Below are 21,506 nucleotides of genomic sequence, written 5' to 3' on the forward strand. Positions count from 1 at the left end.
TCAGCGGAACTTTACTTGGACACAGGGCTCCCCAGCTGAAGACCCCATTTCCCAGCCAGGCCTCCAGTGAGGTGTAGCCTAGTGACTGCTCTGCCTACATGGGATAGCAGAGATTGTGTGGGTAGCTTTTGGGTCCTTCCTTTATAAACCACCACCCGTGCTGCCCTTCCTCCTGGCTGGGAAACCGCAAGAGCCAGAGCAGCCCCCTTGGGCTCATGAGCAGAAGGTGTGTGAAGGACGGCGGCTGTCCTCCCAGCTCAGAACTGCCACTGAAGCTCTGGGTTCTTCCATGAAAAGGTAGGAAGGAAATAAGTAGTACTGGGAGGATTCTTTGTCACAGCAGCTGAGCTGGAACCCTGACTGATACATATCCATTCCAGAGATGGGAAAACTGAGCCCCGCAGAGTAGAATGGAATTCAATCCCAAATCATTGCAAGCCTGTGCTCGGTCAGCCGTGAAGGCAGCCGGTGGGACACTGGCGTGGCTCTTCTCTCCTGTGGCAGACCTCACTGATTCGTCTCAATATTCTTTCCTACTAAGCCTAGTGGAGGCCTCAGGATACTGAAGATAGCAGCAGGTAGCAGCTACTGACGGAGCTGGGAGAGCACCAGAGAAGAAATACATTTGCAGTCCTCAGGCTAAAGCACACACAGAGCCTCATGTGGTCCCCTGTGCCCAGCCCCTCAGGCCACCAAGCAATGCCTGCAGGCCGATGCGAGAAAGCAGAAGGGCTCACGAGCAACAGAGCCCCGTTCACTCCTTGGTGGGGCACGATATTCACATGGAAACTCCAGGTCTGCTTGGCTCTCCACGCCTTCAGGCCCCCAACCTCCCTGGGACTTGTTCTTTCCCAAAACAGGGATGTGGACTCACTTAAGGCCAGGATCAGAGAATATCAGAAGCCAGGCAGCCCAGCGGCCAGTCCCACGTGAACCTCAGACCTGGGGGACAGGGACTCTGGGCCATTGCTATGCTCCATGCCAGAGAACATGGCTTCCCAGAAACACGTTACCTGTATCCACACCAAATGTTCAACTAAATGGATCAGCTGGGTAGGGTTCTTGCTAAGAACAATTCCATTTTGGAAGAAAACTCCAAATCATGACTTTATCTGAGAAAATAATGGCAAGATCGAAAGCACGCATCTTCTGAAACTTGGGGACCACAGACTGGCCCTCTTCTGCTTCTCTCCCTTCCCTCCAGCCATCCAAACTTATTAAGCCCCACTCAGTGCCAGGTCCTGGGCTCAGTATGGGTGGCCCGAAGAGGGATTGGTCAGAGTTCTCACCTGCAAACACCACCAAGGCTGGTGGGAGTAAAAAAATGAACTACTATAATGGAATGATTTACTGCAAGGGGGAAGCAAATGTGTTGGTGGGGATACAGAGCAGAGAGCAATGACTTCTACCTGAGGCAGAGGGAGGGGAAGACCAGTATATTCTACAGAAAGGCAGAAGAGTTCTGTGAAGAATGAGGGCCAGAGACAGTCAAGAAGTAGGCAGGAGATGAGGGCTGATAGGCCTTTCCACATGTGCTGAGTCAGCAGCTCCAGCAAAGGCCTAACCCTAACCCTGTGTGGGGCTCTGGGCATTCTGGGGTGTGGCCAGAAGGTGGGGTGAGGAGGTGGTTGCAAACCAGACAGGGATGTTTGGAATGAACTGGCTTCTCAGGCTCTGCTGAGAGAGATCACCATTCCTGTGGCTCCAGGATAACCGAGAAGCTGAGACCATTTTCTGGTTTGGCTGAGATGTGGAGATGACCCTGGTAAGTGCCCGGGTGGGATAACGAGCCGACACCACTGTTCAGACTCGCCTGAGGCTCAGCATCGGGGGTATCTTTCCCCCAACTTTACGAGAGTCAACTCTGAAGCCCATTTTATTACATCCAGCTGCCTCCCCCCTCCTACTTCCAGCCCAGGAGACTGTCCTACCATCCCAGAATCCCTGCTGCAGCATGAGCTGGGGGAAAGGAAGCAGGGAAGGAACGGAGTCAGAGCGGGAAGCACGAGGTGAAGAGTGCGAATGGACCTGAGGTTCAGAAAACCTGGTGGCTGGCAGGCCCGGGGAAACCACCTGGTCAGACGGGTCACTTGCTGTCACAGGAGGACACTGAAGCCCAAGAAGGAAGGAAGGAGACTAAAAGGAGTTTGTGGGTCTCCAGAGGTGGCCGTAATAGAGGACCCCCAACTCCTAATCTAGGGTCCTCCACTTCTCCATGATGTGTAGTTAACACATTTTGCACTGAGACACTTCTTCCCATTTCTTTAAAAATAGAAATAATCCATGTTCATAGCAGCATTAGTTACAACACCCAAGAGATGGGAACAACACACACGCCTCTGATAGTGAACTAATAAACGGAATGTAGCGTATACATATGACGGCATATTACTGAGCCTGAAAAAGGAAGGGAACCTGTTACATGCTACAACATGGATGGACTGGAGGACATCATGCCACAAAAACGCACATACACACGATACAGAAATATTAAAAACCAAAAGGGAAGGCGCTCAGGGCCTTACGATACACTATGCTGTGTTGCCAAGCACGGCCGTCACTAGCAACAGTATAGGGACTGTTCCTTGTCTGGATGCGCCCCAGTGCCCTGTCCTGCCCTCAAGAAGGGACACCTGGGGTCTTTCCAATTCCCACCTCTATAAGCAATGCTTTAGGACCTCTTCTTAGAAACAAGAGCTGATCAAGTGGTACTTCTAATATTTCTTAATCAAATCATTGTTTGGCCCATTTCAGATTTTGATAACTGGCCACAAGTTGTCATTTAAAATTTTTTTTTATTGAGATATAGTTGATTATTTAAAATTTTAAAAGCCAACAAACCATCTTTTAAAAATTAATTCTTTCCTTTATTAAAAAGTCAACACTTTCCTTACTCACTAAAATTGAGGTGGATGGGCCCATGTTGCTGGGGAAAGAACCAGAATCTCAGTCCGGCACCCCAGCCACTGGCCCCTCAGAGGCTGGGCACCAGCAGTGCAGCAAGGAGCACTGGCTCTGGAGTCCCTGAGGTCTTGGTTGCCATTCCAGGTCCATGAGGGTGTTTCTAGTGACGGTGTTTCAGAAAAGTAAACTATGGCTTTGTCATACGTAAAATGGAGAGCATGCTCCCTACTCCTGGGACAGCCACTTCAAGGAAGAGAAAGGAAGTATGGCAAGTGCCCCTCCCCAAGTGGAAACAGTCAAGGCCTGCATCGACCCTCCCTCTATGCACTCTGAAGTCTTTGTACTCTGTACTCTGGACAAGGGGAGTGTACATTGAGGTCTCTGGCTGGGGTTCTAGGGAAGTAAGAGGCTGCACTTTGTCCCCACTGAGTTTCCTCAATAAATTACCCTCAGCAAGCTAAGTTGGCCCCAGATAGGGCCTAGGAAGAGTTCATCATTCCTAGCAGTCAACAGATGGCCAACATCACTACAAACATGGGCTTCCATCTGCCAGAGCAGGCAGCCTTCAGGCTGGGTGCAATTTTGTCAACTCTGAGAGCCTGAGTCACCCAGCCAAGCAGCCATCTGGTGCAATCTTCAGGAGGCCCGAACTCCTGGGGGACCAGCATGCTGCAAGGGCCTGGGACAGATAATGGCTCCATGGGTCCTGGAGTGGTTGGTCCTATAGTTCAATATGACACCAGACATGAGTGTATTCGTATTTTCTGAAAAGCAGTTACGGTGATCATGTCTTATGCTGGGCCGTACCAGGAAAGGTGACTGAGGGTCTTAGTCCTGGCTCTTCCAGCTGTGTGACCTCAGGGCAGTCACCCACCATCTCTGAGCAACTTGAGCATGGCATGGTGAAAAAGGCAGAAACTCTAGAAGCAGACAGACTAGAGTCTGAAACTGGTCTTGGCCCCTGGGAGACCCTGGGCCTGCAGAATCTCTCAGAGCCTCAGTTTGCTCCTCAAGAAAAGGGGGCTGGTAACTGTTGTGAGGATAAGTGTTAATGCATGGAAAGCCCGAGCACAGAGCTAGGGCCACACTCAACACTAGGTATGTACGCTCTTATCTCCCCTTTCCCTCCTGAGGGCAGGGACCCTATGCACCTCTGTGCCCTCCACAGCATGCAACAGAATCTGAGATACAAATTCTTCAAGGGTCCCTAAAGCTACTGGCAATGAGCCCCTGGGTGGCTGAGCCAGGACAAGACCTCCCAGGTCCCACATCCTCCTGCAGCCTCAGGCAGAAAGAGAGCACCTTCCACTGAAGAAACATAGGAAGACATCTTGCAGATGTGGGTCTAGGGAAGTCTGGGGGACTGTCCACCCAGCTGAGGAACTGGACTCGGAGGGTCTCAGATGGACAGTTAGTGCTCTCCAATCAGCATTTCTGCACATCTGGGCCACCACAGGGTACACCAAGGTTTTGAAGGCCTCCCCTTGTCCTAGCTCTGGGCCAAGAGTTGATCATCTCTCCCTCTGCTCTTTGGTTTTGGTATCTGGGTTGGAGGTAAAAGGCCAGAGTTTGGAGGGCTGGGGCTTCCCGTGATGGATGTGGGATGAAGACTTGACCTCCATCCATCACTGCTATGCCACTCGTTTCTTGGAGACCCTCACAGGTGCCCATCTGTCTTCCTAGAGCCCCTCAGAGGAATGCACCACTCCTTGTTAGGCTGGAAGGAATCAACAAGGAGGGCAGGGAATGCCACAGTGACAGCCAAAGCCTGCATCTGGTGCGAGGCTGATGCGAGCCAGGCACTGGGCTTGATGAATCCAGATACAGGCCTCTCCAGTAAGGACCACTGAACCTCCAGGTGCAGAGGAGGAAGCTGAGGCTCTGAGAGGTTAAGAAACTTGCTCAAGGCTGGAACTGCAGACGGTACTGTCCACTTCAAGGCCTGTGCTCTGAGACACCCACCAGACAAAACCACCTTTGTGAGATGGGCCGGATAGCACGCACAGCACTCATCTGGTGAGTTAAGAGTGAAACCGCAAGGCTTCTTCTCCTTCTATTGGTCCCAGGCCAGGCCAAGCTTTGCTGGAAAGTGAGCTAGTTAGAAAGTCCAGATTCTGTAATGCTTGCACAACTTCCTCCTGCCATTTTCATCCCGACGGCAGGGAAGCTAGTAGCAGCCTGGGAAGCCCTTACTGATCTCCAAGAGCTTGCCTCCATTTATTAAGAATGCCACATATTCCAGGGAGGCACAGTCATCGGGGGCAAACCTCAATGAAATCTCAGGCTCCCAGGCCTCTCTCCTTCATTGGACAACTCCTGACACCTTGGAAGCAAAGGCTAAGCCCCGGAAGGCTGCCCAGATTTCCTAGAAAGAAGGGGAAGGTGTGGTGAAAGGAGAGGCAGTGCTCACATCCAGATTGCTTTTCCTGGCCAGGTTGGGTCTGGGCCTTATATTGTACTGGTCCAGGGATCAGGATGGATCCAACTGGAGCCAGCTGGACACCCTCTGGGCTCTCAGGAGCGCCAGCAGCTCCACTGCAGGATGGGAAGATGGCCGGAGAAAAAACTGGGCTGCTAAGCGGACTCAGAGGGGCTTCCCAGGCTGTAATGCTATACGTGGGTGTCGGCATGCTTACTGCCTGCCTCTGCTGTGAAATGCAAGCCCCCAAGAGGCAGGGCCCATGTCTCTTCTCACTGTTCCCAGCACCTAGACTACTGCGTGCACACCACAGGCCCTCGACAAAGACCTGGTGAATTCACAACTGAAGGGAGAACCTATGAATGAATGAGCTTCCTCCTTGGAGAACTCCAATCATGGGCGGCTTCATTAGGGAAGCCTCAGCTGCTTCCCCTACTACCCGCTTAAGGCAAGAAAGGCAGAGAAGGGGCAAAACTAGGTAGGGAGAGCGTTTTTCTGGACTGTCTTCTCCAAAAATGGAGCAGCAGAAAGGAGGAGAAGAAATGTACAGGAGGGAGACTATTCAGAAGTATATACACTACACCCCCCACCGCCCACCCCAGAGGCTAGAGCTAGGGAATAAAGCAGGAAGACTGGGGCCAGCCAAACCTCAACATGAGGACTTGGGCTTTCCCCTCAGAGGAAAAGAAGCCGGGGTTCTCAGTGGAGCCCATGCCTGGGGACATCATCGGGCACCACCCTCGGGATTTTCTGTAACAACTGTGCTATCTGAACTACTTTCATTGTGCCCAGGGTTGCAGTCCCCCTCACCTCCTTGCCACATGCCACGTGATGGAGACTTCACAAAGTTGCCCCAGAATGCGAACATGGTGTATTCCCTGGGTTGTAGAATTTAGTGATGATTTTAACGTCTGTGTATGTATGTGATCTGCGTTCTACAATGGCCATTGTAGAATCTTCCTTGTCACTGTCCCCTGTGGGGCCTGGCTGAGCCCCAGAGCTACATAGACCTGCCTGCTTTCTCTCTCCTGTGAGAGTTCTTCAGCAATCTACAACATTAGTACCTGCCAGTTCCTTCAGAGGCCCCTCCCAGGACCCTGCATCCAGACCCCCCTCCTCCAAATGCTGCCTCTCTTCAGCGTGGGGTCAGGCCAGGCACAGTGTTCCAGGAGTCCAAGAGCAATACAAAGGAGGTTCCGGAGACCCTGCCCTGGAAGGCTTTCTGTCACCTAGGCTGAGTGTCCACAGGTCCCTTAGTAGCCAAGAGCACAACATTTCCCTCCACTAGCAGTTTGGCTGGTAAGGACAGAGACTGGCCCGCACCCAGCTAGGCAAACATGGCATGTCTAGCTTGTTCAGAAACTCCAGGCCAGAGGGGTGCACTGGAGCCTGGGGCCCCACTGGGGCCAGAGCTCACCTTCTGAGACTTTAACTCCTTGGTGAGCATCAGAACCTGCTGCTCCAAGGCCAGAACCTTTTCCTGGGCAGTTCGGGTTCGTGTGAGTCCTTCGGCAAAGAGTGGAAAGGTGGTGTTCTGGCGCTTGGCTTTCTGAATGAGATTGGCGGTCAGAGAGGATTTGGGTGTAGGCTTTGGAGAATCTGCTGGATCTTTCCCTGCTCAAAAGGAGGAACACAGAGGTTATGATCAGTGGCCTCAGTGGTCAAAATGAACTTGCTGCAGAAGCACCTGGGGGGCCTGGTAAAATGCAGATTGTGGGACCCTATTCCCAGAGCTTCTCATCAATAGGTCTGGGGTGGGGGGAGGGGGCTTGACAATTTGCATTTCTAAAACGTTCCTAGGGGATGCTGCTGCATCTGGTCCTGGATCACACTTTGAGAATGCTTGGGCTATATAAACATTATTTATACTGTACTGGCTGGGTCCTTCAGGCCGTCCTCTGACGTGTGCCTCTCACCCACTCTCGGATCCCCGCCTGTCTGGGCTATCTCACACCACACCACTGCTGTGTGCCAGGGGCCATCTCAGGCATAAGCCCTGGCAGGATATCTTGTTTCTTATTTCAAGATACCACCTCTACCCTCTGGGCGATTTTTGAAGTACAGAGATCTGTCCATAGACAGGAGTATGGAATATCTGTATTTGGCATTCTTGCCCCCGAGATTAAGTCAAAGTTGGATTCTTATTACAAGTTAAGTTAGGGAACATATTCCCCACAGTTGACTGCCTCCAGGCTGCAGAGTCCTATTTCCTCTAGAGCCAGGGTCAGCAGCCAGAGGCCCACAGGCCAAATCCAGCCTACAACCTGCTTTTGTAAATAAAAAGTTATTGGAACATGGCCACATCCATTTATGCATTGTCTGTGCTGCTTTCACTCTACAAGGGCAGAGTTGGGTACTGGCAACAGAGACCAAATGCCGCACAATGTCTCCAACATTTAGTATCTAGCTCTTTATAGAAAACATCTGCCAACCACTGCTGAATTTCTTACTTTATTTTTTTTTTCTTAAATCAAATCCAATATCAGAGTTACTCACCTACCCCCGACGCCTTGTCCTTCCCTGCCCCAAGCCTACACTTTAGGGATCTGCCATCAGCTTGCATCCAGGGACATTTTAAAGGCCCTTGAAAAGGACCTTTAAAAGACCTTGAAAATCTTGTCTACGTGGTACATACACACCATGCCCATTATGAGGCACCAGCAGAAGAAATTTCTCTCAGCTCTCTGAGAAAGGCTCTGCTTCTTAGAAAATATGTGTTTATTCTGTGGGCACTGGAAATAATCTAACACTTGCATTTCTCTCTTTGCCTTGGCTACTGAGAAGCTCAGAGCCACATCTGCTGCTCACTCATAGCTATTCTATAGGATCTTATCTTGGTCTTATCTAAATTTCCTAACCCAGATTACTCACTTACTTTCCCCTGACACATAGTTTAATAAGCTATCCCCAATCCTTTTGGGACTAGGGTGTTAAAAATAAGGACATGGTATGGGATCCCAGGTGAGGGCTTTGAGGATGAGTCGAATAATTTAGCATGTTTCTTCTAGGGTCAGCCAAACCATCTCGAATGGAGAAGAAATGAGTAAGAATCAGAACCTGCCTGGCCTTGCTGAATACAAGAACAGAATGGTTTTGTTCTAGACTTAAAAGAAATCTGGCTGCGCTGGATACAAACCCAATTGCAGAGGTCAAAGGACAGCAAGGCTTCTTTCTTTTTCTTTCATGCATGGGGTATAGAAGAGCAGAGAGGCTCCCTACATCCCTGCCGCCCTCTGATAATACTATTCTCCACTGACTCTGAGGGCAAACAAGGTAGGGATCACGGCATCCATTTGATAGTTTGAGAAGATAAGGCCTAAGAGAGTGGTCTCCGTCAGTGCTGTAGGATTTCATGGGTGTGCTACAGGGCTAGCTGGGAGGGGAAGATGGTAGGAGGAGCTGAGGGGAGCCCAGACCCCATTCCCCTGCCTCAAGTCTGCTTTGATCTGCACTGTATATTAGATTTTATTTATGGGAGTCAAGGTGTCATGGCAATAAAAACATAGTGTGAAAGAATCACTCTTTTAGAAAACGAGACTTTTCTAAAGCCTCAGCCTGAACTCTAGTTCCCAGTTCTGCACAAGCAGTACAGTCATGAGAGAGTCACTCCCACTTTTCTGTCCTTGGTCCTCTGATTTAGTAAATGAGCACAACAGAAGCTACCGCTCAGGTTGCTGGAAGGGTCAAAGAGGTTAAAGCAGGTGAAGCGCTTGGTACCCATAAGAGAAACTTGAAAAGATTCTGTTCGGTGACAGGAGCCAGTCCTAAAGGACCAGACACTGCAGAGTCCATCTATATGAACTACCCAGAACAGGCAAATCCGCAGAGACAGAGAGCTGAACAGCGGCTGCCTAGAGCTGGAGGGGTGCGAGGTTTCTTTTGGGGATAATAAGCATGTTCTAGAGTTGATTGTGGTGAATTGCAGACTTCAAAAGGGTGAATTGTTTGGTATGTAACTTATATTTTAATGAAACTGTTACCAAAGGGAAAAAAGTGCTTAAGGTAGCCTCAGCACAAAGGAGCGGCTACAAAGCAGTGCTGGTTCCATTAGCCCTGGTTCCCAGGATACTGAACCCCTCATGCACTGTTCACTGCGATACGCGGGCACTGCTCCAAAGGGATGCTCTTTCTGGAGCCACTACTATATAGCCCAGGGGTCCTCACGGCTAGAAGACCCCACAGTGCTGCCTCAGCCAGTTTTCTTCCAACTGTTTTTAGATTACAGAATGTCCTAAGGGCACCCATCCCAATTTCCTTAAAAAAAAAAAAGGCCAATCCCTCCCCCTGAAGGTGTGGGCCGCTCACATTCTGTGAAATAGTAAAGTGCTATGGAACAGCTGGATGGACAGCTAAAGGTCACTTGTTCTGCTTCTTCAGGCAGATCTGATTTTAATCACCCCAGGGATGCATTTTTATATCCTTTCCTTATAAATTAAAAAAAAAAAAAAAAGCCAGTACGAAAGAAAAAGTGAAAGACATTTTCTTTTACTACTTCAGGAGTCATTGCTAAGAGCCATGTTTGGGAAGACGAGAAAGAATTCCTGAAGACGGATGGCGGTGAGGGTTGAACACCACCGTGAATGTGCTTCATGCCGCTGAACTGTGCACTTATAACTGGTTAAAGTGGTATATTTCATGTGTATTTTACCATAGTAATATTAATTTAAAAAAAAAAGGAGTCACTGCTGCTAGACCCATGGAAACCAGGAGGAGTGACCTGGAGAATTTCATGTTCAACACAAAAGGCACTGGGGAGGATACAGAGGGCACTTGCTTGGTCTCTGACGACAGCCCAAACCTGAGCTCACCTGGGGTGCCTGGGTCGGAGGGCAAGGGCTGCTCGACCCTCTGAGGTTCCACACTCCCGGGAGGATCTTCTCCTGGAGGTCCATGGCCTATTCCTTGGGCCTGCCTGTTGCCCCGAATATTGTACATTGTGTTTCTGAAAGGAAAACGGGAGCCTGAGGCTGCCATCCTGCCCCTCCACTGTCTCCCCGCTCTCCCTGCTGCCCCTGCTAGAGCCACCTCCTTCACCACAGTCATGCCCCAAGCAGAGCGGTCGGCTGGACTCCAGGCAGCCTGGACGTACATCCCACCGGGGCCACTCCCCAAGCCCTCGCCCTCTCCTTTTCATTTTCTCATCATGCTTATGGCCATCCACACACGATATTGCTAAGAAACAATACAGGCTTGATTCCCCTGCCCCCAGCCACATTGCTGGAATATAAGTTCCTTTTTTTTCTTTTTTTTAAAGATTTTATTTATTTATTTGACAGAGAGAGAGAGAAAATGTGCACAAGCACACACAAGCAGGCGGGATGGCAGGCAGAAGGAGAGGGAGAAGCAGGCTCTCCACTGAGCAGGGAGCCCGAAGAGGGGCTTGATCCCAGGACCTTGAGCCGAAGGCGGATGGTGGACGCTTAACTGACCGAGCTGCCCAGGCGCCCCACAGAGTAAGTTCTAGTGAGTACAGGGATGTCTGCCCGTTTTGTTCACTCAAACACTCCAATGCCTAGCACGATGCCAGCAACACTGAGGGCACTTACGGTATATGCACTGAATGAATGCTAGACTTGCCAAATCAACTATCCTGAAACCTTCATCTGGTTTTATAACTACTTGGCTGAAAAATGATCGGTGCCTTCCTGCTTCTGCTGAGGAAAGCTTCAAGCCCCTCCTGGATCCTTCTCCCCTTGTTTTCTTTGCCCATTCAGATCTGTTCTCTTGGAAGCCTTCACTAATCATCTCATGGCCTCCAAGGAACTTACTGCTCTTTGTCCATGGGCTACCCTTTGACCCAGTTCTTGTCTAGGCTGAATAACGGTGTCATTTCTCCAAGAGCTGGGCACCAACCAGCCTGCATGGCTGTTGGCACCTGGCGCTCGGCGCACATGCCCGGACTGCAGGCTCTGTGCAAGCTGGGTTTTTAGGAAGGAACTAGGTGGCACCCAAGCCTGGCTGAGGTGTGAGAGAAATTCATAAAGAGTCAGATGAGAGGACAGTTTAACTGAGTTTATTTTCCATTTGCAAAGAGATAAAAGTAGATATACTCCAAAATTAATAATGAGGAAGAGAAGATAATTAAAGGAGTTGGCTAGGTCAGTGTTTTTCCAACTGGAGGTTGTGAACCATTGGTAGTTTGTAAAATCAGTTTAGTATCATGACTAGAACATATTTTATTATTTTAAGATTTGAGAGAGAGAGAGAGCACACAAGCAGGAGAGGCAGAGGGAGAGAGAATCTCAAGCAGATTCCGTGCAGAGCATGGAGCTCAACATGGGGCTCAATTTTAGGATTCTGAGATCACGGCTGGCGCTGAAACCAAGAGTCAGATGCTTAACTGACTGTGCCAATCAGGTGCCCTGTGACCAGCATTTAAAATATGGAATGGATGCATCAAAAAGCACAACATAACTAGGAATAAACCTAAACAAAGAGGCAAAGGATCTGCACTGTAAAAACTATAGAACACTCATGAAAGAAATTAAGGAAGACACAGAGACATGAAAAAACATTCCATGCTCAAGGATTGGAAGAACAAATATTGTTAAAACATCCATGCTACCCAGAGCAATCTACACATTCAATGAAATCCCTACAAAATACCATCAACATTTTTCACAGAGCTGGAACAAATAATTCTAAAATTTGTATGGAACCAGAAAAGACCCCCAAATAGCCAGAGGAATGTTGAAAAAGAAAACTAAAGCTGGTGGCATCACAATTCCAGACTTCAAGCTCTATTACAAAGCTGTCATCATCAAGACGGTATGGTACTGGCACAATCCATAGATCAATGGAACAGAATAGAGAGCCCAGAAACGGACCCTCAACTCTATGGTCAACTAATTTTCAATGAAGTGGGACAGAACATCCAATGGAAAAAAGACAGTCTCTTCAACAAATGGTGCTGGGAAGACTGGACAGCCACATGCAGAAGAATGAAACTGGACCATTCTGTTACACCACACAAAAAAATAGACTCAAAATGGAATAAAGACCTTAGTGTGAGACAGGATTCCATCAAAATTCTTAAGAACACAGGCAGCAACCTCTGTGACCTTGGCCACAGAAATGTCTTGCTAGACATGTCTCCAAAGGCAAGGGAAAGAAAAGCAAAAATTAACTATTGGGACATCATCAAGATAAGAAGTTTCCGCACAACAAAGGAAACAGTCAGTAAAACTAAAAGATAACCTACAGAATGAGAGAAGATATTTATCAGATAAGGGCTAGTATTCAAGATCTATAAATAACTTATCAAACTCAACATCCCAAACACAAACAATCCAGGCAAGAAATGGGCAGAAGACATGAACAGACACTTGTCCAAAGAAGACATACAAATGGTGAACAGACACAGGAAAAAATGTTCCACATCACTTGGCATCAGGGAAATACAAATCAAAACCACAATGAAATACCACCTCACAGCAGTCAGAATGGCTAAAATTAACAAGATAGGAAACAACCAATGTTGGCAAGGATGTGGAGAAAGGTGAACCCTCTTACATTGTTGGTGGAAATGCAAGTTAACGCAGCCACTCTGGAAAGCAGTATGGAGGTTCCTCAAGAAACTAAAAATGGAGGGGTGCCTGGCTGGCTCAGTCGTTAAGCATCTGCCTTCAGCTCAGGTCATGATCCCAGGGTCCTGGGATCAAGTCCCGCATCAGGCTCCCTGCTCTGTGGGGAACCTGCTTCTCCCTCTCCCACTCCCTCTGTTGTGTTCCCTCTCTCGCTGTGTCTCTCTCTGTAAAATAAATAAATAAAAACTTTTTAAAAAAAGGAAGCTAAAAATGGAGGTACTCCACGACCTAGCAATTGCATTACTAGGTATCTACCGCAAATATACAAATGTATTGATCCAAAGGTGCACCTGCACCCCAATGTTTAAGCAGCAATGTCCACAATGGCCAAATTGTGGAAAGAGGCAAGATGTCCTTCAACAGATGAATTGATAAAGAAGATGTGGTGTATATGTACAATGGAGTATCACTCAGCCATCAGAAAGGATGAATACTTACCATTTACATTGACGTGGATGGAACTGGAGGGTATTAGACTTAGCGAAAGAAGTCAACAGAGAAAGACAATTATCACATGGTTTCACACAGATGTGGAATATAAGATCTTAGGGGGAGGGAGGGAAAACTGAATGTGAAGTCATCAGAGAGGGAGAAAAACCATGAGAGACTCTTTTAACTATTGGAAACAAACTGAGGGTCACTGGAGGGGAGGTGGGTAGGATAGGGTGATGGGCATTAAGGAGGGCACATGATGTGATGAGCACTGGGTGTTGTATGCAACTGGTGAATTACTGACCACTACATCTGAAACTAATGATGTACTGTATGTTGGCTAATTGAATTTAAATAAAAAAAATATGGAATGGAAAATATCAGAATGGATCCCACTCAGAATGGAGTTAATATTTTGTAAATTACATATATGTGTACTAACTGAACTATAAAATAAAATGTATTTCTTACTGTGATGGTGGTCGATGGTTTGAAATACAATGAAATAAATGCAGAGGTCATTCACTTAAAAGGCAGCAATAGTGTGGTCAAAAGAGAAGGGGAGGGGCGCCTGGGTGGTTCAGTTGGTTAAGTGTCTGCATTCAGCTCGGGTCATGATCCCAGGGTGCTGCGATCAAGCCTGAAGTTGGGCTCCCCGCTCAGCGGGGAGTCTGCTTCTTCCTCTCCCTCTGTCCCTCCCCCAACCTTGTGCTTTCTCTCCCGAATAAACAAAATCTTAAAAAAAAGAAGAAAGAAGAGGACGTGAAGAAGGTCTGTAGATCTGCGATGGGAGTCCTGGCTTCATTGTATCATCCCTCTGTGCAATGTACACTTCTAGCAATACGGGGGACAGATTACCCTGAAAAACCCTTATTCACAGACACCTAGATGCTAGATAAATACCAAACATGTTTCAAAAATACTGAGCTGAATTCCCAGGAAAGGAAGGGAAATTCTTGGGGACATGAAAAGATGAACTTCAAGTAAGAAGGCGAATGTGCAGATCAGACTACTCCTCAGCAAATATTCACCCCTTTCCCACCACCTCCTTAGGAGTAGAGTACTTCCTCTCTGGGCTTGGGCATGGCCATCGGATTTGCTTTGTTCAAAGGGATGTTAGCAGAAGTGATGTAATAATAGGCTTAAAATGTCCTTGTTTACAGAGCATGGCCTCTTGAAGAACATGGCTCAGGCAGCTGCTGGTCCATGGAAGATGAGGAACACAAGGAGAAGACCTAGATCTTTTTTTAATTAAAAAAATATATTATTTATTTATTTGGCAGACAGAGATCACAAGTGGGCAGGGGGGCAGGCAGAGAGAGAGAGAGGAGGGAAGCAGGCTCCTTGCTGAGCAGAGAGCCCGATGCAGGGCTCAATCCCAGGACCCTGGGACCATGACCTGAGCCAAAGGCAGAGGCTTAACCCACGGAGCCACCCAGGCGCCCCATCAGCAGATCTAAATCTTACCAACAGTTTGGAGTCAAGACCAGGTGTACCTAGCCTATATCAGCTGAATCCAGATATGTGAGAAATAAAGATGCTTATTCTGAATTCTGAAATTTGTGTCTGCGGGATTATTGTTGTGAAAGTTGAATGAGAACATGAGTTTGTTTTGGGGTCAACTGTGTCTTTTTTTTTTTAATTGAGATACAACTAACACAGAACATACATATGTTCTGTGTACAACATATTTATTCAACATAGTGTGAAACGATCACCACACTACATCTAGTTAATAGCCATCACCACACACAGCTACAAGATGGTGTGTGTGTGTGTGACCACAGATCAACTGTTGATATCATAAACCTAGAACATTGGCTGCAAGAGAGGAAAGAAAGCAAAGTTTTGAACACATATAAACTGCAGCGTTGAAACTGAAATTCTCACAAACAGCTGGGAGTCCTGTGAAGAAGTAAATTAGGAAAAAACTCAGGCCTGCTGCCAAAATCAACACAAGGAAACTCTAGGCGAAAGCTCCAGGTTCTTGTGCTATTTTTATTTGGTTTTGGTATCAGGATAATATTGGCCGGGCACCTGGGTGACTCTGTTGGTTAAGGGTCTGCCTTTGGCTCAGGTCATTACCCTGAGTTTGGAAGGCCTGGCAGTGTGGGGGAGTGGTCATAAAGACTTGCTCTGGAAAGCTAACCTTGGGCAGCCATTTATCCTCCCTGAGCCAGGGTTTCCTGATCTGGAGTGGGGATGAGGAACATGTGCACAACAGACAGCGACTGGGTTCTTCCACTGGCCAAGCACTAAGCTGACACTAGTCATTCAACTCACTCAATCCTCAGCAGGATCCAGTGAAGTGAGTAGCAGTGTCACATCCACTGTCCAGAGAGGAGAATGGAGATTCAGAAAGGATAAGTAGCCAAAGCCACGGAGCTAGTGAGTGGGGGGACTGAACATCAGACCCGGATGTCTGACTCCATACCCTAAGAACTTAACTGTTATGACACCTCCTCATAGATTTGTGCAGCCATCTCAGCGACGGTGCAAGGAACCTAGCACAGAGCTCTAGAAGCACTCTTACTCCCTTCACCGGAGTATGGCCCCAGGTCATGGCAGAGCCCACAGCAAGCTCTAAGACCAGCCAGTGCCCAGGGTGCAGGAGACAAGGGCAATCCCGATCGTACTGGGGCTGTTAGAAGCAGCCCATGGCAAGTAGCCCACTTCTTGCACCTTTTCCTCACATTTTCTGTGGGTTATTACAAATGTCGGGAGGGAAGTAACGAACTGATCCTCTGAAACTTCCTTCCTTTCTGTCTCTGCATGTTCTCTCTTCCACTTCTGTTTGTGGCCTTCATTGCACAGACCTGGCTTAAGCTTGGTGAGACTACACTGGATACAACCTGGATGGGTGTATCTCAGCCCCTTCTGCCCCACAGCGGGCTCCCAATGTACCCAGTTCTCTCCAGTTCCCACTGAGGAAAGATCACCTGCAGGGTAGCTTCCTTATCCACTCACCCTGGGAGCCCACCCATGCCTGACACCCCCAAGTCTCTCTCCCCAGCTCAGATTACTCTCCTGAGTTCTGGGACCCTCTATCCAAATGCCTCACAGGGGCAGTCCCTACTTCCAGCCAGCAGGCCCTGGAGGATACTCATCGTCTTTTCCTAAAACCTGCTTCTCTCCTGCAAGCATCACCACCTTCCTAGCTACTGGAAGGACTTCAAACACCGAAGTTAACAGGGAAATGCTCTGAGTCACAGAGAGCCAGGGGTCTCTAATCCAAGTCCAGGGAACAATGTAGGCTGCTTCCTAAGAGGTTCCAGTCTATCTGAAGTCCACAGAAAATAAGCACCTCAACAGGCTCAGTATTGGGTACCATCTAAATTCCCAAGAGCTTCCTATTCTTCAGTTAGATTAACAATAGTAACAGCAGGGGTGCCTGGGTGGCTCAGTGGGTTAAAGCCTCTGCCTTCGGCTCAGGTCATGATTTCCAGGTCCTGGGATCGAGCCCCGCATCAGACTCTCTGCTCCGCAGGGAGCCTGCTTCCTCCTCTCTCTCTGCCTGCCTCTCTGCCTACTTGTGATCTCTGTCTGTCAAATAAATAAATAAAATCTTAAAAAAAAAAAAAACAATAGCAGCAGTAGCAGTAGACAATATTTATAGCAGTAGACAATAAAAAAAAAAACAGTAGCAGCAGACAATATTTATAAAGTACTTATCATGGCTAAGCACAGTCCTAAAGCACTTTGCATGCATTGGCCCATTTAACTCCCACACTAATCGTGTAGGGCAGGCACTGTTGTATTTACTTCTCTAACAAGTTAAGTGAGGCACAGAGAAATCAAACAAGTTGCCATGGGCAGCGCCTGGTGATATGAATCCAGGCAGTCTGTCTCCAAAGCTCAGGCCATAACTGCTATCTTCTTATGAACTATTTAAAACAAATCCTACTTGTGGGAAATTGTATAAATAATGAATAACAAATGAAAAAGTAGCTGAGATACGATAGACATATAGTAAGTTACACATTTTACAAGTGAATTTAATAAAAGAAAAGCAAAACTAGAGGCATCACAATTCCAGGTTTCAAGTTATATTATAAGGTGGTAGTAATTAAAATAGTATGATACTGGCAAAAAAATTAGACACATAGATCAATGGAACAGAATAGAAAACCAGAAATAAACACACAATCATATGGTCAATTAATCTTGACAAAAGAGGAATGAATAAGCAATGGGAAAAAGTCTCTTCAACAAATAGTGTTGGGGAAACTGGACAGGTACATGCCAAAGAGAGAAATTGGATCACTGGGTTAAAGAGTAAATGTGAGCTTAAACCATAAAATCCTTGAAGAGAGCACAGCAATAATTTCTCTTACATTGGCTGAAGCAACACTTTTCTAGATATGTCTCTTGAGGCAAGGGAAACAAAGCAAAAATAAACTATTGGGACTACATCAAGATGAAAAGCTTCTGCACAGCAAAGGAAACAATCAACAAAACTAAAAGGCAACCTACTGAATGGGAGAAGCTATTTGCAAATGACATATCTGATAAAGGATTAGTATCATAATATATAAAGAACTGATACCATTCAACACCCCAAAACCAAATAATCCTATTAAAAATAGCAGAAGACACAAATAGATATTCTTCAAAAAAGACATCCAGATGACCAATAGACACATGAAAAAATGCTCAACATCACTCATCATCAGGGAAACACAAATTGAAACTACAATGAAATATCAACTCATAATCTATCAGAATGGCTAAAATCAACAACATAGGAAACAACAAGTGTTGATGAGGATGTGGAGAAAATGGAACCCTCCTGCACCATTGGTGGGAATGTGATCTGATGTATACACTCTGGAAAACAGTAATGAGGTTCCCAGAAAAATAAAAAAATAGAACTACCCTATAATCTAGTAATTGCGCTACTGGGTATATGCCCCCCAAAATATAAAAACTCTACCTCAAAGGAATCCATGCACCTCTATGTTGTAGCATTATTTACAATATTCAAATTGTTGAAGCAGCCCAAGTGTCCATCCACTGACAGATGAATGGATTAAGAAGAAGTGGTATATATACATAAAAGAATGAAATCTTGCCATTTGCAACAACATGGATGGAGCTAGAGAATATAATGCTACGTGAAATAAGTCATCAGAGAAAGACAGAGAAAGACAAATACCATATGATCTCACTTATACATGGAATTTAAGGAACAAAACAAATGAGCAAAAGAAAAAAGAGAGAGAGAGAGAGAGAAGATGGACAAACCAAGAAACAGACTGTTAACTTCGGAGAACAAACTGGTGGTTGCCAGAGGGGAGCTGGGTGGCAGGATGGGTGAAATACGCGATGAAGATTGGAGAGTACATTTATCGTGATAAAAAATAAAACTTCTATAAAAATTTTTTTAGGGGGGGCGCCTGGGTGGCTCAGTGGGTTAAGCGGCTGCCTTTGGCTCAGGTCATGATCTCAGGGTCCTGGGATCGAGTCCCGCAGCGGGCTCTCTGCTTGGCAGGGAGCCTGTTTCCTCCTCACTCTCTCTCTGCCTGCCTCTCTGCCTACTTGTGATCTCTCTCTTTCAAATAAATAAATAAAATCTTTAAAAAAAATTTTTTTTTTAGGGCGCCTGGGTGGCTCAGTGGATTAAGCCGCTGCCGTCATGATCCCAGTGTCCTGGGATCGAGTCCCACATTGGGCTCCTTGCTCATCGGGGAGCCTGCTTCTCTCTCTGCCTCTCCCTGCCACTTCGCCTGCTTGTGCACTCTCTCTCTCTGACAAATAAATAAATAAAATCTTTAAAAAAAGATATTAAAAAAAATTTTTTTTAGAAAGTGGGTTGCATACAGTCACTCTGGGAAAAAAAATGAATAATCTGATGCATTTCCCATATGAAGACACTTTTGATGTTATCATGTTACGTTCAGTAGGATCTCAGTTAGGTAAGGAGGTATACAGAAATTGCAGAGGAATGAGATATACCAAAGGCTAAGAATGCTGTCTGGGTGATAGGATCATGGGTAATTGAAAATTCTACCTTTCGAGATGTTTCTAATTTCCTACAAAGAGTATGCACTACTCTGGGGCACCAGGGTGGCTCGGTCAGTTATGCATCTGCCTTTGGCTCAGGTCATGATCCTAGAGTCCCAGGATCAAGTCCCGCCCTGGGCTCCCTGCTCAGCAGGGAGTGTGCTTCTCCCTCTGCCCTTCACCCCACTCTCTCTCGCACTCAAATAAATAAATAAAATCTTAAAAAAATATATGCACTACTTTAAAAAACCAGAACAACAAATGTAGTATTTTAAAGTAATAATGTGATGAATTAAAAATGAAGCCCCTAACCCTCTCCCCAGGCCCACCTCCTTGCAGGGATCACACCAGATCATTTTAAGCTCCAAAGAAGGGGCTGTGTGCAGCTTGGCCAGCCCCTCCGTTCCACCGCACTTACTGTATTTCAGTTCCAAGATGCTTGAGGGAAATGTTCTGAAGGGCCAAGGGCATGGCAGGTGCGGGCTGCAAGGCAGCCTCCACACCCACAAGCCCGGGGGGCGTTTGCACAGGGCACAGGAATTCCTCCAGCTCTGCTTCCTCTTGCTCTGGGGAACGAAGCAAAGGGCAGTCATCCGTTTGGTTCACTGTACTCGGACATAATAGACAGAGGTGCGATGGGCTCCCTCCCACCCGAGCAAGCCTTCCTTGTAGGTAAAGAGCAGCCAAAGAGGCAGGCTTTTCATCAAATGTTCTCCCAGGAAAAGGAAGCATCTTGCTGAGAAAGTCTTCCTGAAAACCCCGTTAAAATATGCGGAACTGCAGATACTTCTACCTCTGAGAATCCATCCTAAAAAAGTGAGCTGACATGCAGACAAAGCTTTATGAGCCAAGTGGTTCATCTTGGCCCTGCCTGGCTTCAAACTGGAAATAACTCCCTCAGACTGGAAGTAAAGACCTGGGGAGAGGTGAAATAAATCACGATGCCTTCAGAAAACAGATTTTTACTCAGCCATTTAAAAGGACGCTAATGAAGATTGCTTAAGAACACAAGGACTAGGCATGGGATATATCTATATCGACATCTGTATATCTATATCTATATATAAAAATATAAACTGAGGTTATAGCAAGATCTTAGTTGTATAAAAGAAGTCTCACAGAAATGCACTCTGTGTATGAACAGAGGTCAGAGTGCATGGTGGGATCAGAAGCAGGATGTCCTCATTATTGCTTTGTATTTTTTCCCAAACTGCCTACAGTAAACCTGGGTTATTTTTTATAAGCAGAAAAATAATACATATTCATCAAAAGTAGAAGTTTATAAGGAGATTTTATAGCATTGAGGTTTTAAGTTCACAATGTGGAGTACCAAAAAGCAGAGCAGGCCATTTGTATTAGATGATCTGAAATATTTTTAAATACAAGGCAGGCTGGCGGGGGGGAGGTTCATAATGTAATGTAGATACCGGCTGTCTCTGGGTGCTGGGATTATGGGTACTTTTTCTTCTTCTTCTCTAGGTTTTATAAATCTGCTTAAACAATGATTCTTATACAGTGAGTGCTTCAAAACATTTAATGTTAAGGAACACTTCAAGGCTAAGGAAACATATTTGATGTGTAAGAGAGAGCAGGTGAAATAGTTAGAAGCTGGTTTTGAGTGTTATAAAAAGCAGAAGAGAATTAAGGCCACTGATCGGATGGCAGGATCTGGATCAGGCGGCTCCGGAGATGTGGACGGCAGCTGACACCTTCCATTCGAGCCCTCTTCCTAAGGAGGTGAAAAATGTAGGGGAAGTGGGAATTTTATTTTTGCACTCCATCGGCAAACAGGGTGTGGGAGCAAAAACATTAAATACAATGGTAGGGGCCAGCGGAGCTATTTAATCTACTCACAAACACACTTTGCAATCAATATATTTCTTTCCTACTAGGTTCGCTCACATCCGGCAGACTGGCCAGTAGTGGGCAAGGCCAAGACATTCTCTTGAGCTCCTCTCTTCGGTTCACTCTCTCACCAAACACTTCTGGCATCTGTCCTGACGTTTCTGGGTGGAGCTGGAGAAAGTTTGATAATCAAAGGTGTAGGAGGCTTCTAGCTTAAGGAGCAGGGAGAAGTGCAGGCTTCAGGAAGACCAAGTGAGCGGAAGCTGGAGGGCAGGCCAGGCAAAGCATAGGGGAGTCCTAGGGGATTGAGACAGATT

The 21,506-nt window shown here is 46.8% G+C and overlaps 1 protein-coding gene across 8 annotated transcripts in view; it reads right to left on the minus strand.

Annotated features, from left to right (window-relative positions):
- TBC1D2 (TBC1 domain family member 2) overlaps positions 1-21,506 on the minus strand; it is a 52,813-nt gene that overhangs the window by 22,262 nt on the left and 9,045 nt on the right. For 5 of the 8 annotated variants that reach the window (XM_004747681.3, XM_004747679.3, XM_045081617.1 and 2 more), the window contains 3 exons: positions 19,763-19,910; positions 10,132-10,265; positions 6,741-6,937 (listed from right to left, as the gene is read on the minus strand). In XM_004747681.3, coding sequence (XP_004747738.1) covers positions 6,741-6,937; positions 10,132-10,265; positions 19,763-19,910 — 479 coding nt within the window. Of the gene's footprint in view, positions 1-6,740; positions 6,938-7,010; positions 7,018-10,131; positions 10,266-19,762; positions 19,911-21,506 lie in introns of those variants that run through there. The other 3 variants (XM_045081615.1, XM_013053806.2, XM_004747684.2) reach the window with 3 other exon arrangements.

Source organism: Mustela putorius, unplaced genomic scaffold (genome assembly GCF_011764305.1).
Source record: "Mustela putorius furo isolate JIRA1106 unplaced genomic scaffold, ASM1176430v1.1 tig00000580_pilon_pilon_pilon, whole genome shotgun sequence".
Taxonomy (NCBI): Eukaryota; Metazoa; Chordata; class Mammalia; order Carnivora; family Mustelidae; genus Mustela; species Mustela putorius.